Here is a 15109-nt window from a genome sequence, read left to right on the forward strand (position 1 = left end):
AGCAGGTTGCATCAAGTCTTGACAACACTGCAAAAACTGAATTAAAAATAAGTAAAAAATTTCTTGAAATTAGTGTATTTGTCCTTAATTTGAGCAGGTAAAGAATATTATATGCCAATGGAAAGAGTATGTTTACACTTAAAATAAGATAATTAGATAAACAACACTTGAAATAGGATGATGGAGATGAGTTGCTCCTATTTTAAGTGCAATAATCTTATTCCATTGGCAGATCATTTAACCTTCCTGCTTAAATCAAGGATAAATGCACAAGTTTCAAGGCAAGGCAAGGCAAATTTATTTATATAGCACAATTCAGTACAGAGATAATGCAAAGTGCTATACATGATTAAAATATAGGAAAATAAAACAGAATAAAAGCAAGTAGGGATAGTATAGAAACAAAAAAGAACATTTGAAAACAGTAAAACATTTTAACTTGAACATTCAAAGGCAATTCTAAACAAATGTGTTTTTAATCTCGATTTAAAGGAACTCAGGCTTTCTGCACTTTTACAGTTTTCTGTAAAAGTAAAGTTTCAAGCAAACTTTACTTTTTTTAATCATGTTTTTGCAGTGAAGCAGCATTCACTCCTCCTGAAAGAGCGTAGAGCCACAGTGGACAGTCGTCTGCATTGTTGATGGCTTTGCAGCAATTCCTCATACTGAGCATGCATGAAGCGACAGTGGAGAGGAAAACTCCCCTTTAACAGGGAGGAGAACCTCCAGCAGAACCAGAACCAGGCTCAGTCTGAACGGTCATCTGCCTCGACCCACTGGGGCTTAGAGAAGACAGAGCAGAGACACAACAAAAGAGACAAAAAAAACAGTTTCAAGCTCTGACTACAGTATTAGAAAGTAACTTTATTATCTCTCTTACTGGTGTAAATCTAAAAAGTGTGTAAAATCCAGTACAACCATTCAATCTCAGTTTAAATCCAGATGCAAAGGTTTTAGAGCTTTTTAAAACAACAAAGAGCATCGTGAAGACGGACCACCGAGACCGACAGGCAAGGAGAGCTTTGACCAGAAAAGCAGTCGGGAGGCCCAAGAGTGACTGTGGAGGAGCTGCAGGCGTCCACAACTCAGGTGGAAGAATCTGTTGATTCTGCAAAAGGTAAACTCTCCTTTAAATGAGTGTATTTGCCTTTGATTTGAGCTTTATGGAGGAGTTTCAAGGAGAAAGTCATTGTTCAAAGAAAGCTGTAAGAAATCTAAGAACCTGCAAACCATGCAGGGTCACAGCAAACATCTGTAAGAGGGTCCCCTAATAAAAAAAAAGAAGACAAATCTGAACTTTTGGCGCAGCATGGCTTCAGTAGGGACAGGGAAACTAGTCAAGAGTTGACGGGAAGATGGATGACAATAAATCCAGGGAAGAACTGGAAGAAGAGGCTGCATTAGCTTTGGGACAGCGGTAGAGATTATATAATAATGCCAGCGCCTCTCCCTCATGCCGTCATGTAGGAAAGTGGGTCCTGAGGAGTAGGATTGAGAACGACCAAGCAATTTATTGTGTTCAAGACATTGTTGGCTCAAAGTCTAGATTTAAATCTAACTGGCAACACTGCAAGAATACAGCTAAAAATAAGAAAAGAAATTTAAATGAGAGTATTTTTCCTTGATTTTGAGCAGGTAAATAAGATTATTTGCCAACGGAATAAGATTTTTGCACTTAAAATAGGAACAATTCATCTCCATCATCTTATTTCAAGTGCAATATATCTCATTTTAGGGGTAAAAATACTCATATAATCTTATTTACCTGCTCAAATCAAGGGCAAATACATTCATTTCAAGAAAATGTGACTTATTTTTAGTTCTCTTTTTGCAGAGAAGAATTCAAAATTCATGTTTCTCCATCCAATCTGACTGAGCTTGAGCTATTTTGCATAAAAGAAGGGAGAAAAATTATCTGAAAGGGTGGAGACACAACAAAACACTTTTGAGCTAAAACTGCAGGAAAAGGTGGTTCTACTGAAAACAAATGTAAATTTGTCAATTGTCTCAATTATTTTATTAACTATGGATCATTTTCCAACCACCTCACACCGTCACATAAAGTCCAAATTAAATGAAAACAGGTTGATGATTGTTGTGTCTATTTTATTTTCCTGTCTTACTAGTCTGCTGGCCAAGAAGTAAAAACTTTAATAAGTTGTATTTCTTTTCCTGGAAGACAACAAGCATCACCGACTTTCCAGGTTATTGTAAAAACATGATTAAAACAGCTGAAACAAAAACACCTACGGTTGACGAACTTGATGTGTTTTTTTTTAACTCAATGGGAGCTCAAATCAGCTGAAATCCACAGATTTGGCACAAAACTCCAACAGGTTTGTTGTAAAGCCTCTTCCTCGTCGTGAAACTATGACAGCAAACGTCAAACTCGTCCGTGCCGAGCAGCAACATACCTCTACGTCAGCGTGCGTCTATTTTCAGCGGATGAGGCCTTGATACTTCATAAAATCCAGCCAATGGCCAAACTGGACGGGGGTGATGCGTTACCGGCGCCGTCATCGCCCGGCCATAAACCTGTCCGCACAAACCGCTTCACGCAAAACCCAACAGCCGTCTAGATTTCACCCAAGCATCCTCGGTTCTGCTGTCATCTCTAGCCGGAGAAATAACTAAATAAGTAAAAAAAACGAGGGATTTTAGGCCCACAAACAACAACCAATGCGCCGCCTGGTCCTAGCCGAGCCGCTTCTGATGAGTAAGGGGCTAAATTGAAAGCATGAGTAGCAGGGGAGGAGGTGGCCGGCCCGTGAAGGCAGAGATCCAGCCTTCCCTGCACCTGTCCGGGCTATTTTTCCTCCTGAGATCAGAACCAGAGAGGAGGTTTTCCTCTGGAGCCCCAGATATCCGACTCACTGACCTCACGCAGCGCACTAAACATAGACTCAGACACACGGAGTACACACAATGCTGTACCCGGACGCCACAGCGCGGCACTCTACAACGGCAGGAGCCTGGAATCCTCCACCTTTAAGAGACATGAATCACTGCTAAAGGTGTAAAAAAAACGGCTTTTACCAGGAACCTCAGCACAGGAGAAACACGGGTCACGTGAACGGTAACGGGACATTTTCAGGTCAACGTGAACTCCTCATCTGAGCCCAAAAAAAAAAAAAAAAAAAAAAACTATGCAAATAATCTCACCCCAGCGCCTCACGGTTCTGTCAAGAGTTCAGACGGTCCCATTATCCGCCAGGACCGCAGCTCGCGTTGCCAGTCCGGTCTAAAAATGGAGCTGCATTCTCCACGGACGGGTCTAAGTCAGAGGCCCAACAATGTCCAGAAGGACTAAGGGGCCGCCTATACTCTGACGGCTCCGCTGCCGCTCTGTCCGCTCTGCCTCTCTGGGAGGAGGACCGTGGGTCCAACAGCACCGGTACGAAGAGGAGGAAGAAGAGCGTTGGGTCGCCTGAGAAATAATGTCCCATCACATGTCAGCACATTCCTCTGATTAGTTGTAGCTGGAGTGGCCTGTGGATCCCACACAAACCCACACAAACCCACACTCCCACCATCCAGAACCAGCTGCCGGCCGTCATCACGCGTCACGTCTGTCAGCGCGGTCCAGGAGCCCCCCCGCTCCCCAGCATCCTTCTTCCTGACCCCTGACCCCCCACCGCAGCGCTTTGGACGGACCCAAGACTCATCTGAGCTCCGGGTCACACAGAACGACGGAGAGATGTGCGTCGACGTTTCACACAAATCTGCGAGTATCAGAAAAACTGTCAGGAAAGCTGCGTGCTGCGATGGAGAACCTGACAAGTTCTATAAAGCCGTAATAACTTCATCCGTAATGAATTCCTTTATAACAGAAGGTCAGCTGTGAGGCAGTGGGCAGAAAGTCACATCTGTACCTTTCTCTGCTTGATGAAACGCTCTTATTCCAATATGCTGGTGAAGACTCTCCAAAAAAAGTAAAAAAGCCAGGGCAATAACGACCCTAACGACTCCTCGTTACAGAGGAGTGGACCAGTTTCAGTTCAATCTGCTGGCTTAATGTCTTTAACGACCGCCCATTACTAAGGGGTGGTCCTGTTTCTGTTGTATTTGCATGTTATCTAAGCCATTACAAGGCCTTTGTTTGGGCAGTAGTATAAAGCTTGGTACTACACATTACTCCAGATTTTTTGAATTGAGAAAGCTTCCTGGAGAGGAAGCGAAACGTCTTCAACTACGAAAAACAAGTCCATAGTTGCTTTGTTTTTAACTTTTTTTGGAATCTTATTCCAATACTGAACCATAATACCCTTTTTTTTATTGAGCTTTCATGAAATCTGTCTAATTCTTTCCCCTGGTGTCATGGTTTGGTCGTACCGCTCTGGAAGAGAGGTGTTCCCTCCAGCATGTTGGGAATCTGTGGTCTAGACCGACCCAACCATTATGCTGGTGAAGATTCTCAGTCATCCAGGTCATAGTCATTCCAAACAAAATTACCTTGTTTTTTACTTTTTTTTTGAATGACCCAACCATTAGTCTCTCATCCCTGTACATCCAGCAGCAACAGCAGGTTTTAGGGTTTTAGTCCCTAAATGTGGCACCAGATGTTTTAGAATCAGCTTTTTTTTACTGCTGTGACTGACCTGAAAAAGCTGAACAATTGTCCTGCCTGTCTCATCGGATTTTAACATTTTTAACAGCTTTTTTAACAGCATTTTTAACAGCTCTGCACCTTCTTGTATGAGCCGATGTGACGAGTGAATTTCTCCATTGTGAGATCAATAAAGACTATCTTATCTTATCTTATCTTATTAACTCTAAATCTATATTTATCGTATTTTTTTTAAGTTTAACTCTCTTTTTCTGTGTGTCCTGCTTTGTAGCTTTGTACTGCAAAGAAACAAATCTACCCACATCATTTTGAACCTTAAGCATTTAGTCCAAGTAGTAAATGTGAGATTTCCTGTGATTTTTAAGCTCGCTAACTGAGGACCGAAAAGTTCCTCCTTTATTTGGGGTCAGATTTTAATGGTTATAAACAGTAAAATACATGAAAGTTGAAAGCTGATAAATAATCATTAGATCAGAGCGGTCATGTTGCTCACAGATAATAAGTCAGTCGATTACAGATGCGACTGACGGCGACTCGTTATGTGTATGAAGCACACCTGTCCATAAACTCTTTCATCAGATAATGTTTCCCAGCCTCAAGCACAGAGGTGGAAACATTATCTGATAAAGATAAAGAAATCTTCAATAACCAACAGGAAGGTCTTTAGAGCATACAGGCTCATTTTCACCTTCTAGAAGCTACTCGTTACTTTCCAGAATTTGCAGGTTAATAATTCTGAATTTACAGATTACTGTCCTGAACTGATAGACTTTGATTGCTTTCTGTGATAAATGAATTACATTTTTGAAACAGGTCACTTTCCAAAACTTGGAGGTTACACTGCAAAAACGGATATAAAAATAAGTAAAATGTTCTTAAAGTTAGTGTATTTGTCCTTGATTTGAGCAGGTAAAGCAGATTATCTGCCAATGCAATGAGTATTTTGACCCCTAAAATGAGATAATTAGTTATACTGCACCTGAAATAAGATGATGGAGATGAGTTGTTCCTATTTTAAGTGAACAAATCTTATTCCATTGGCAGATCATCTTATTTTCCTGCTCAAATCAAGGATAAATACACTAACTTCAAGAAAATTTTACTTCTTTTTTTTTTTTCAGTTTTTGCAGGGTACTTTCCTGAAACCTACAGGTGACTTTCTGGAGCTTCTGGGTTACCTTCTGGAACCTGAATCTTACTTTCTGGAATTTAAACTTAACCTTTTGGAATCCTACAGGTTGCTTTCTTTGAATATACAGGCTGCTTTTGTTTATAAAACCCATTTTTTTTCCCCTCTAACTTACAGATTACCTTCCTGGAACAAGGTTTTAAAATTTTTCATACTTGCACGTTGCTTTCCATAACTTACAGTTTATGTAATAAAGCTAAGTTCCTTCTCTTGAGTTCATAAGCGTAGTTTCCTGGTACTTTCAGCGTGCTTTATTTTTTATTTTGTGCAACGTTAAGGTTACTTTCAAGGAACCTACAGCTATCCAAGGCTTATGGATCACTTTCTCATAACATACCAGCTTCTTCTTAAAACTTAGAGGTTTCTTTTCGGGAGTAAGGATTGTTCTTTCCAGAACTTACAGGTTAGTTTTCTGTTTACACTGCAAAAACAGAACTAAAAATAAGTAACATTTTCTTGAAATGAGTGTATTTGTCCTTGAGTTGAGCAGGTAAATAAGACTATTTGCCAATGGATAGAGTAATTTTACCCCTAAAATAAGATAATTAGATATACTGCACTTGAAATAAGTTGATGGAGATGAATTCTTCCTATTTTAAGTGCAAAAATCTTATTCCATTGGCAGATTATTTTATTTACCTACTCAAATACAAATACACTTATTTCAAGAAAATTTTAACTTATTTTTAGTTAAGTTTAGTCTGTTTTTGCAGTGTAGGGTTCAGAGGTGAAATTCCCTGGAAATTGCAGATTATTTTCTTGAATTTACAGCTTTCTTTCAAGAACTTACGGGGTCCTTTACTGAAGCTTACTTTTATAGACTTTGGAGATTAGTTTCTTGCAGCTTATAGTTTATGCAGCTGAACTTAAACGTTGCTTTTCAGGACTCACAGGTAACTTTTTTAGATGTATTAGATGTATTTTCTATGAGCAACGGGTTACTGCACTGCAAAAACGGAACTAAAAATAAGTCAGATTGTCTTGAACTTAGTGTATTTGTCCTTGATTTGGCCGGGTAAATAAGATGATCTGCCAATGGAATGAGCATTTTGACCCCTAAAATAAGATAATTAGATAAACTGCACTTGAAATAAGATGATTGAGATGAGTTGTTCCTATTGTAAGCGCAGAAATCTTATTCCATTGGCAAATCATCTTATTTGCATGCCGAAATCAAGGACAAATACACTAATTTTAAGAAAATGCAACAATTTTTTTGTTTTTGTTGTTGTTTTTGTTTTTGCAGTGTGTAAATAGGAGAAGGGCACCACAGAGAAGATTAAACCCTTTATAACCCCCCAACCATTATAACACCACCATGAAACATGTAATTTTCTCTGAAACTCTTCCTTATTTTTAAATCATGAACAGAATGGGTTCTGGAAGATGTCGCTGTCACACTTTAGCATCAAAATAAGCAGCAGAGATCTAAGAGCAGATACTATTAAAACTGCAAACGTTTAAAATTGTTTTCTCCTTACCGGACTTCAGGCGCAGGATATCCGCTCACAATGCAGTCCAGCTGGACCTTGGTACCTTCGGGAACCTCCCTGCTCTTCAGTTTCTGGATGAAATGGGGAGGCTCACACGCCGGCTCGGCTGGATGTGGACTCTCTGTCGGCGCAAGACTCTCGGCCAGATCCATAGTTTCCTGGGAAACAAAGTCAAGCAGCTCTTCCTCAGGAGCTCTGCGGTCCTGAAACTCCAAATGTCCGCTCCCCGAGTCCCGATGGGCCACCGGCTGGTGGGCCTCCGCTGGGCCAGGTCTCTCCTGCTCCACCTCCACTGGGGCGACGGAGCGCTCCCTGGTGTCAGAGCCGATGGGATAAACCCCATCGTCCGCTTGGCTTTTGCTCTGGCTCCTGCTCCTGTGGGCCTTGCAGGCTCTCGGTCGGACCCGTTTGGAGCTGTTGGCCTTGAAGAGGGAAGACAGCTCCTCGATGAAATCTGCCGCCTTGTTGAGGAACTCTTTCTTGGACTGGGTCTCCGGACCGTACGGGGTACTCTTTGCCGGACCGCTGCTGCTGTTTAATCCTTCGGGGGAGTCCACGTTGTTCCTCGTCACGTCGTTATGCTGGCTGCGCATCGTTCTGTCAGAGGTGAAGGTTGTGGCTGAGGAAGCAGGCAGATGGTTGGAGACCGCGGCAGCAGAGGGAGAGGATAAAGAAACCGAGGCAGAGGAGAGGTGGTTGATGGCGTCGCTGTTGGAGGTGGTTCCTGGCATCGCCGAGGCCTTGACCTCTCCTCTCTCCTCACGGGTCTCGTGTCCAATGGCCTGGCGGGCCAAGTTCACGCTCTTATCCAGCTCCTCCTGGCTGAGGAAGGCTGACAGATCTGGGAACTGGGCGTCGTTGTGGCCCACGGCTTCCTCGCCTTTGCCTTTGAGAGAGCCGTAAATCTGAAGGCGGGTGGGAGAAGCGTCGGAGCGACTGGTCTCGTTGTGGCGGTGCTGGGCTCGGGCCTCCGCCACGTAGCTCGCCCTTAACAGCTGGGACAGGCACGGTGGCTCCTCCGCGTTATCCTGCATGCTGCTGAAATGAGCACAAAATCTACTATTACATGTGTGCAGAAATGCAAATAGGGGGATTTCGTACACGAGATACGTGAGAAATGAGCATTGGTATGAACCGATGCCTTCTCCAATCTTCAGGGGATCAATGAAAGGCCATCAGATTCATACCCCTTAAGCTTTTAAACATTTCTCACATAACAATCACAAAGCTCTCAGTGATTATGGGCAGGGTGTGGTATCGTATCGTTTTGTCATTATCGCGAAGAATTTAAGTTCATCTTGACAACGATTACCATATTTTTCGGACTATGAGTCGCCCTTTTTTTTATAGTTTTGCCGATCCTGCGACTTATAGTCAGGTGCGACTTGTATATCACTTTTAAATGGTACATCATGCTGAACAACATGAACCAAGTAGTGAACATTACCGGCTATAGCTGCAAGACGGCTAGCTAGGCTTGTGGAAACTATATGCTGCTCGTGTACAACTTAAAAATGAATTAAAATATTAACTTATAAACAACAATGTACATATGTTGTTTCATTCTTTCAGTCTGCATTCACGCTGCGGAGCGTTGTGTGGTGCAGCTCGTAGACCGCAACAGAACCCTATTATTGGGCTGTCTGTGAAGCTAATAGCAGCTAGCGCTAGCTTACTGCTCTGCAGCTAGGGCGTATTACAACTTTGCTGATGCTTGTCAGCTTTATGTTGCTCTCAAACAACCTTGTTTAACTGTTAGCTTAGCACGTAGCCGATTGTGGATGCAGCTGTGCAATTGAATAAGTGGGATTACCAGATTAAATGTCAATTTTTTAGACTTGGATTGTGTGAAATAACTTTCTAAATAAATGCAATTTATAGTCCGGTGCGACTTATATATGTTTCATTCCTCTTTATTCCTCTTTATGACAGATGCGACTCATATTCCGGAGCGATTTATAATCCGAAAAATACGGCAATTCCAATTAGTGGTGTCTGAAAACCCCCAAAGAGCCAGTATTGTCAGGATTGTTATTTTTACTATTTTTTTAACTGTTGGTTTCTGGAGGGCGTCGATGAGTATTAATAAATAAATTAAAAAAAATCAAATTAAATGCAGTTACTTTGTGTAGTATAGTGATGAAAATCACAGTTCTTCATGTAAATAGTGTCCTGATGAAATGTATTTCAGATTTTGTTTCAATATGCTATATGTTGCACCATTACCTGTTTTTTAAGCGCAGTATTTGTGTTTATTGGGTTAATTGAGATGCAGTCACAGCCACAGTCACCTAAACAGCTGCAAGAAGCTGTAAATAATCTTTTATCGTGGATTTCATCATTATGACAATAGTACTACAATCTACTGTGAAAACATTTTAAGTCCATATCGTCCACCCTGAGTGTGTGGCACAGCCTTAGAGGCTAATAGTCCTCATCAGTGGTTGGACTGCCAACATTCAAGCCTTTTCCTGAATGCTGTGCATAAAGAAAACTAGAGTAGCATAAAAAAACTGGCCGGTATTTTATCTGGATTTTACATGATGGAGCAAAAAAAATAAAAAATAAAAAAACAATGTTGAAAAAAATTGCAATTACAGCTGCAGGTCTTTTGGGGGTAAATCTCTACCATGGATGACTGAGAGTCTGGACTTTGACTAGACCATTCTAACACACGGATCTGCTTTGAGTTAAGCCGCTCCATTATATCTGGTTGAATGTTAAGGATTGTCCTGCTGGATGGGGAACGTTTTGCAGCCTTTAACACATTTTGTTCCAGGACCATCCTGCAGTCAGTCCTATCCATTTTCCCATCAGCTGTAACCAGCTTCTCTTTCCCTGCTGAAGACAACCCTCCACACAGCATGATGCCGCCACCACCACGTTGCAAACAAATGCGCAAGCAGAGTTGCGCATTTGTTTGCAACCCGCCGCATTTTGCAGGTAGGGAAAAAAGTTGAACTGCGGTCACATCTGACCGGAGCATCCTCACGCTTGGCTTGTTTGGAACTGCAGTCAGGACTTCCTATGGCTTCCTTTCAATAGTGTTCTTCTTCTCGCTATTAATTCATACAGGACAGGTTTGCACACAAGTAAAAGTTGTCTTCTTGTCCACAGATCCTTCCAGTTCTAGATCTCTACAGCTCCTCCAGAGTTATGATGGGGTTGTTTCTCCTATTCCTTGAGCATTTTTCTGTGAGACGTTCAAAGCAAACTGTGAAAAACTGGTTAGGGGAAAATAAACTAAACTATAATGTTCCTAATTGCCAAAGATAGGCAGTCATGGACATCTGCGTTGGCCAGAGAGATCACAATGGATCATTTATTTGGTGCCATCCCAATGAAACATATAATGACGACTGGCAGAGGAAGAAAAATCCCCCAACAAATTATCACAGTCGGTGATGATGTGGAGTTAGATGGCAAGTAGGTCACCAAAGCAGAGCAGTTTTCAGTCATCTTTATCTCCACACTGCAAAAAGAGAACTAAAAATATGTAACATTTTCTTGAAATGAATGTATTTGCCCTTGATTTAAGCAGGTAAATCAACAGAATGAGTATTTTTACCCCTAAAATAAGATAATTAGATATACTGCACTTGAAATAAGATGATGGAGATGAATTGTTCTTATTTTAGGTGCAAAAATCTTATTCCATTGGCAAATAGTCTTATTTACCTGCTCAAATCAAGGGCAAATATATTCATTTTAAGAAAATGTTACTTATTTTTAATTCTATTTTTGCAGTGTACTGTGTAGCCTTAGGGGGGCATTTTCTCAATCCAAAGCAGGTTTGGTGATGAAGTAACTTAATTACGGCCCTCAGAGCAAAAGGCGTTCAGCTCAGCGACATTCAGAGAAACAGTTTGGATCTCTATCTAGATGTAACTATATGCAAACTGGAAAAATTGTTTATGACCAAGCATATTATTTACTGTTTCATTGTGCTCTCTGGGTACTCCAGCTTCCTCCCACTGTCCAAAAACATGACCGGTGTAACGCTGGTGCCTGGAGAAAGGCACCAGCCCCCTAGACAAGTGGGTATAGATGATGGAAGAAAGGATATTATGTCTTTTTTTTCCTTCTTGAACTTATTAATTGTTTCATAGACCATATCGGTTGACCGTGCAAAGACGTATAAATTAAGATATCGAAAGGATTTTATGATAGACACAATAAAAAGTAGTGAAATGTCATCAAGTAGAAGGAAAATTATATATATGTTTGTATTGTTTAACGACACTAAGACAAAAATATTGCTCTGTATTTGTATTCACCCCCTCCTTTAATTCTCAAAAATAAAATACAATTTGCAAGTCAATTGTTGCACCTTTAATACCTTCCCACTGAATCTCTGGCTGCAGGTTAATGTCCTGCTCCTCCACGTCTTCCCTGAGTCGTCTACTGGCCTCCTCGGTCTTCGTGATGCTATTTGCACTCTAATGATCTCCAGCATACCTGTCAGGCCTTTGCAGAACAGCTGCATTTGTACAGGAAATAAATCACGGCTTAACAGATAAGGCGACGTTTAAAGTCAGTTTGTCGCGCTCAGTTTTATTTAGAGGCATCACAATAAAGAACGTAGTTTTCCTTCCACTTCACAATTACACTGCAAAATCGGATCTAAAAATAATTAAAATGTTCTTAAAGTTAGAGTATTTATCCTTGATTTGAGAAGGTAAATAAGATTATCTGTCAATGGAATGAGTATTCTTACCCCTAAAATAAGATAATTAGACATCCTGCACTTGAAATAAGATAATTGAGATGAATTGTTCCTATTTTAAGTGCAAAAATCTCATTCCACTGGCAAATCATATTATTTAGCTGCTCAAATCAAGGACAAATACACTAATTTTAAGAACATTTTAATTATTTCTAGTTCCCTTTTTGCAGTGTACCCACAACTTTCTGTTGATTCAATCTCAACAAAACACGTCCAAGTCCGTGGTTGTAACGTGAAAAAATGCGAAAAGGTTCAAGGGCAATGACTCCTTCAGCAAGGCACTCTTCGGTATAATATGACACATTAATCTAGTAATTTACATTATGTCACAACATCCTCCTGAAATGAAGTTGTGTAGTAAAAATAGTATTTTATTTTAGCCCAAGTCCGGCTTGTCAGGACTCGGGTTCCTGAGCCCCCCCGATCGGATGGCAAACAGGCCTCCGTCCACCTCGGCCTGAAACCTCAATGACGTTTCCACTGTGTACAGATTTTTTTTTGCTCCGGGTTGTTGAATACAGAACAAAAAAAAAAAAAAAGGAGCACACAGATGCTGCTGACACTCACAAATCAGTGCAATTAAGAGGAGGAGCGATGCCCTTCCAGCGGGCCCTGGAGCTGCAGCTGTTGTGTACATTAATACTTTGCAAACAGGCTCTTAGCCCACCGCGTCACTGCTAATAATAGCAAGAGGGTGGTCAGTTTACAAGAAGAGAACCAAGACAAAAAAGAAAGAAAAACACAGCAATGCATCCTATCCGTTAGGGCCTGACTTTGATCAGCCACAATAGGGATTTATTCAATTACAGCAGCAGAACTCTAATTATCAGGAACGGGACGCTGCTGACGGAGATAACACCACATCCCACAGAGGAGCAGGGCCCTGCCCCCCCCAGGCAGCACCACACACATCCTGGCAGGTTGAGATAATTTGATTACACAGGGGCCCGACGGGCAGGCAAAAATAGAGCCGAGCCTGTCTGAGAGTTTCTGAGGCCGAATATGAGGCCAACGCCACGAGATAAGCCACCGGCACAATGTGAGCGACTAAACAAGGGGGAGGGGGGCGGGGTCAGCTTTACCTTCAGAATAGACCCAGCTGGCCTCTGTGCACCTGTGCCGGTTGGGGGGGTGGAGTGGAGAGGGAGGGGGGATAGAGTCCCAGTCTTCCTGCTGCTACCACCTGGAGAAATCCCGGACGCGGGCAGCTGCCCTCTCACACAGCTAACCTTGAGGTTTGCAGGAAAACGAGCGGCGGAGCGGCTACGGTGACCCGTCACCAGCAAAAGTAGCAGCATTTGTCAGACCGGTGGCTGCAGGGTTATTTTGGGGCGGACTGACCCATGTGTCTGGGTGGCGTCCCTCCTCATTGGCCAAGGCGGGGAGGGGGTGGTGGAGGGGGGGTCAGGCTGTAAAGGGAAGCCGTCCTCCACTCGCCTGCCACGGGCCTCTGAACCACAGGAGCAGGAGATCTCGGCTTCCCAGGCAAAATTCAACCGTTCTCAAAACTCAAACTCCCAGAGTTCCCGGGTTTGTTTTGGCGCTCGGGTTTAAATGGATGGATGGACAACAGGTGGATTGAGGGATGATGGATTGAACTGTTAAATGAATACACTGCAAAAACGCAACTAAAAATAAGTAAATTTTTCTTGAAATTAGTGTATTTATACTTTATTTCAGCAGGTAAATAAAACAATCTGCCAATGGAATAAGATTTTTGCACTTAAAATAGGAAGAACTCATCTCCATCACCTTTTTTTCAAGTGAATTATATCTAATTATCTTATTTTAGGGGTAAAAATACTAATTTCATTGGCAGATAATCTTATTTACCTGCTCAAATCAAGGACAAATGAACTCATTTTGAGAAAATATTACCTATTTTTAGTTCTGTTTTTTGCAGTGTGGATGCATGGGTGGATGGGGCAGACTTAATCAATTCAATTCAATTCAATTTTATTTATATAGCGCCAAATCATGAAACATGTCATCTCAAGGCACTTTACAAAGTCAAGTTCAATCATATTATACAGATTGGGTCAGATTATACAGATTGGTCAAAAATGTCCTATATAAGGGAACCAGTTGATTGCATCAAAGTCCCGACAAGCAGCATTCACTCCTGGGGAACCATAGAGCCACAGGAAGAGTCATCTGCATTGTACATGGCTTTGCTGCAATCCCTCATACTGAGCAAGCATGAAGCGACAGTGGGAAGAAAAACCACCCATTAACGGGAAAAAAAAACCTCCGGCAGAACCGGGCTCAGTATGAACGGTCATCTGCCTCGACCGACTGGGGTTACAGAAGACAGAACAGAGACACAACAAGAGAAACAAAAAAGCACAGAAGCACACATTGATCTAGTAATCTGTTCTACATTAGATGGTAGTAGCGGGTGAGCCGTCTTCTCTGGATGATGTCACAGTTAACAGAACGCCAGACCAGGTGTACCTACTATGAAGAGAAAAGAGAGAGAACAGAAAGTTAAAGCAGAAATGACAACACATAATGCATAATTGAAGAACAGTAGAACTCAATATAGTGAGAAAATTAGATCCTGATATACTCCAGTAACCTAAGCCTATAGCAGTAAAACTATAAAGGTAGCTGAGAGTAACATGAGTCACTAGTTATAATTTTTGTCAAAAAGAAAAGTTTTAAGCCTAGTCTTAAAAGTAGACAGGGTGTCTGCCTCACGGACCAAAACTGGGAGTTGGTTCCACAGAAGAGGAGCCTGATAGCTAAAGGATCTGCCTCCCATTCTACTTTTAGAGACTCTAGGAACCACCAGCAGACCTGCGGTCTGAGAGCGAAGTGCTCTGTTAGGAACATACGGGGTAATCAGAGCTCTGATATATGATGGAGCTTGATTATTAAGGGCTTTATACGTTAGAAGAAGAATTTTAAATTCTATTCTTGATTTAACAGGAAGCCAATGAAGGGAAGCTAAAATTGGAGAAATATGATCCCTCTTGTTGATTTTCATCAGAACTCTTGCTGCAGCATTTTGGATCAGCTGAAGGCTTTGAACTGCATTTTGTGGACTTCCTGATAGTAAAGAATTACAATAGTCCAGCCTTGAAGTAACAAATGCATGGACCAGTTTTTCAGCATCCCTCCTGGACAGAATG

The 15109-nt window shown here is 41.7% G+C and overlaps 1 protein-coding gene across 4 annotated transcripts in view; it reads right to left on the bottom strand.

Moving 5' to 3' along the window:
* Positions 1–13294, bottom strand: part of mypn (myopalladin) — a 31695-nt gene extending 18401 nt beyond the window's left edge. For 3 of the 4 annotated variants that reach the window (XM_036126061.1, XM_021312347.2, XM_021312344.2), the window contains exons 1-2: positions 13058–13294; positions 7238–8287 (exon numbers count right to left, since the gene is read on the bottom strand). In XM_036126061.1, coding sequence (XP_035981954.1) covers positions 7238–8283 — 1046 coding nt within the window. In that variant the 5' untranslated portion in view covers positions 8284–8287; positions 13058–13294. The remainder of the gene's footprint in view (positions 1–7237; positions 8288–13057) is intronic. The other variant, XM_021312345.2, reaches the window with a different exon arrangement.
* Between the last annotated feature and the right edge of the window lie 1815 nt (positions 13295–15109).

Source organism: Fundulus heteroclitus, chromosome 22 (genome assembly GCF_011125445.2).
Source record: "Fundulus heteroclitus isolate FHET01 chromosome 22, MU-UCD_Fhet_4.1, whole genome shotgun sequence".
Lineage (NCBI taxonomy): Eukaryota > Metazoa > Chordata > Actinopteri > Cyprinodontiformes > Fundulidae > Fundulus > Fundulus heteroclitus.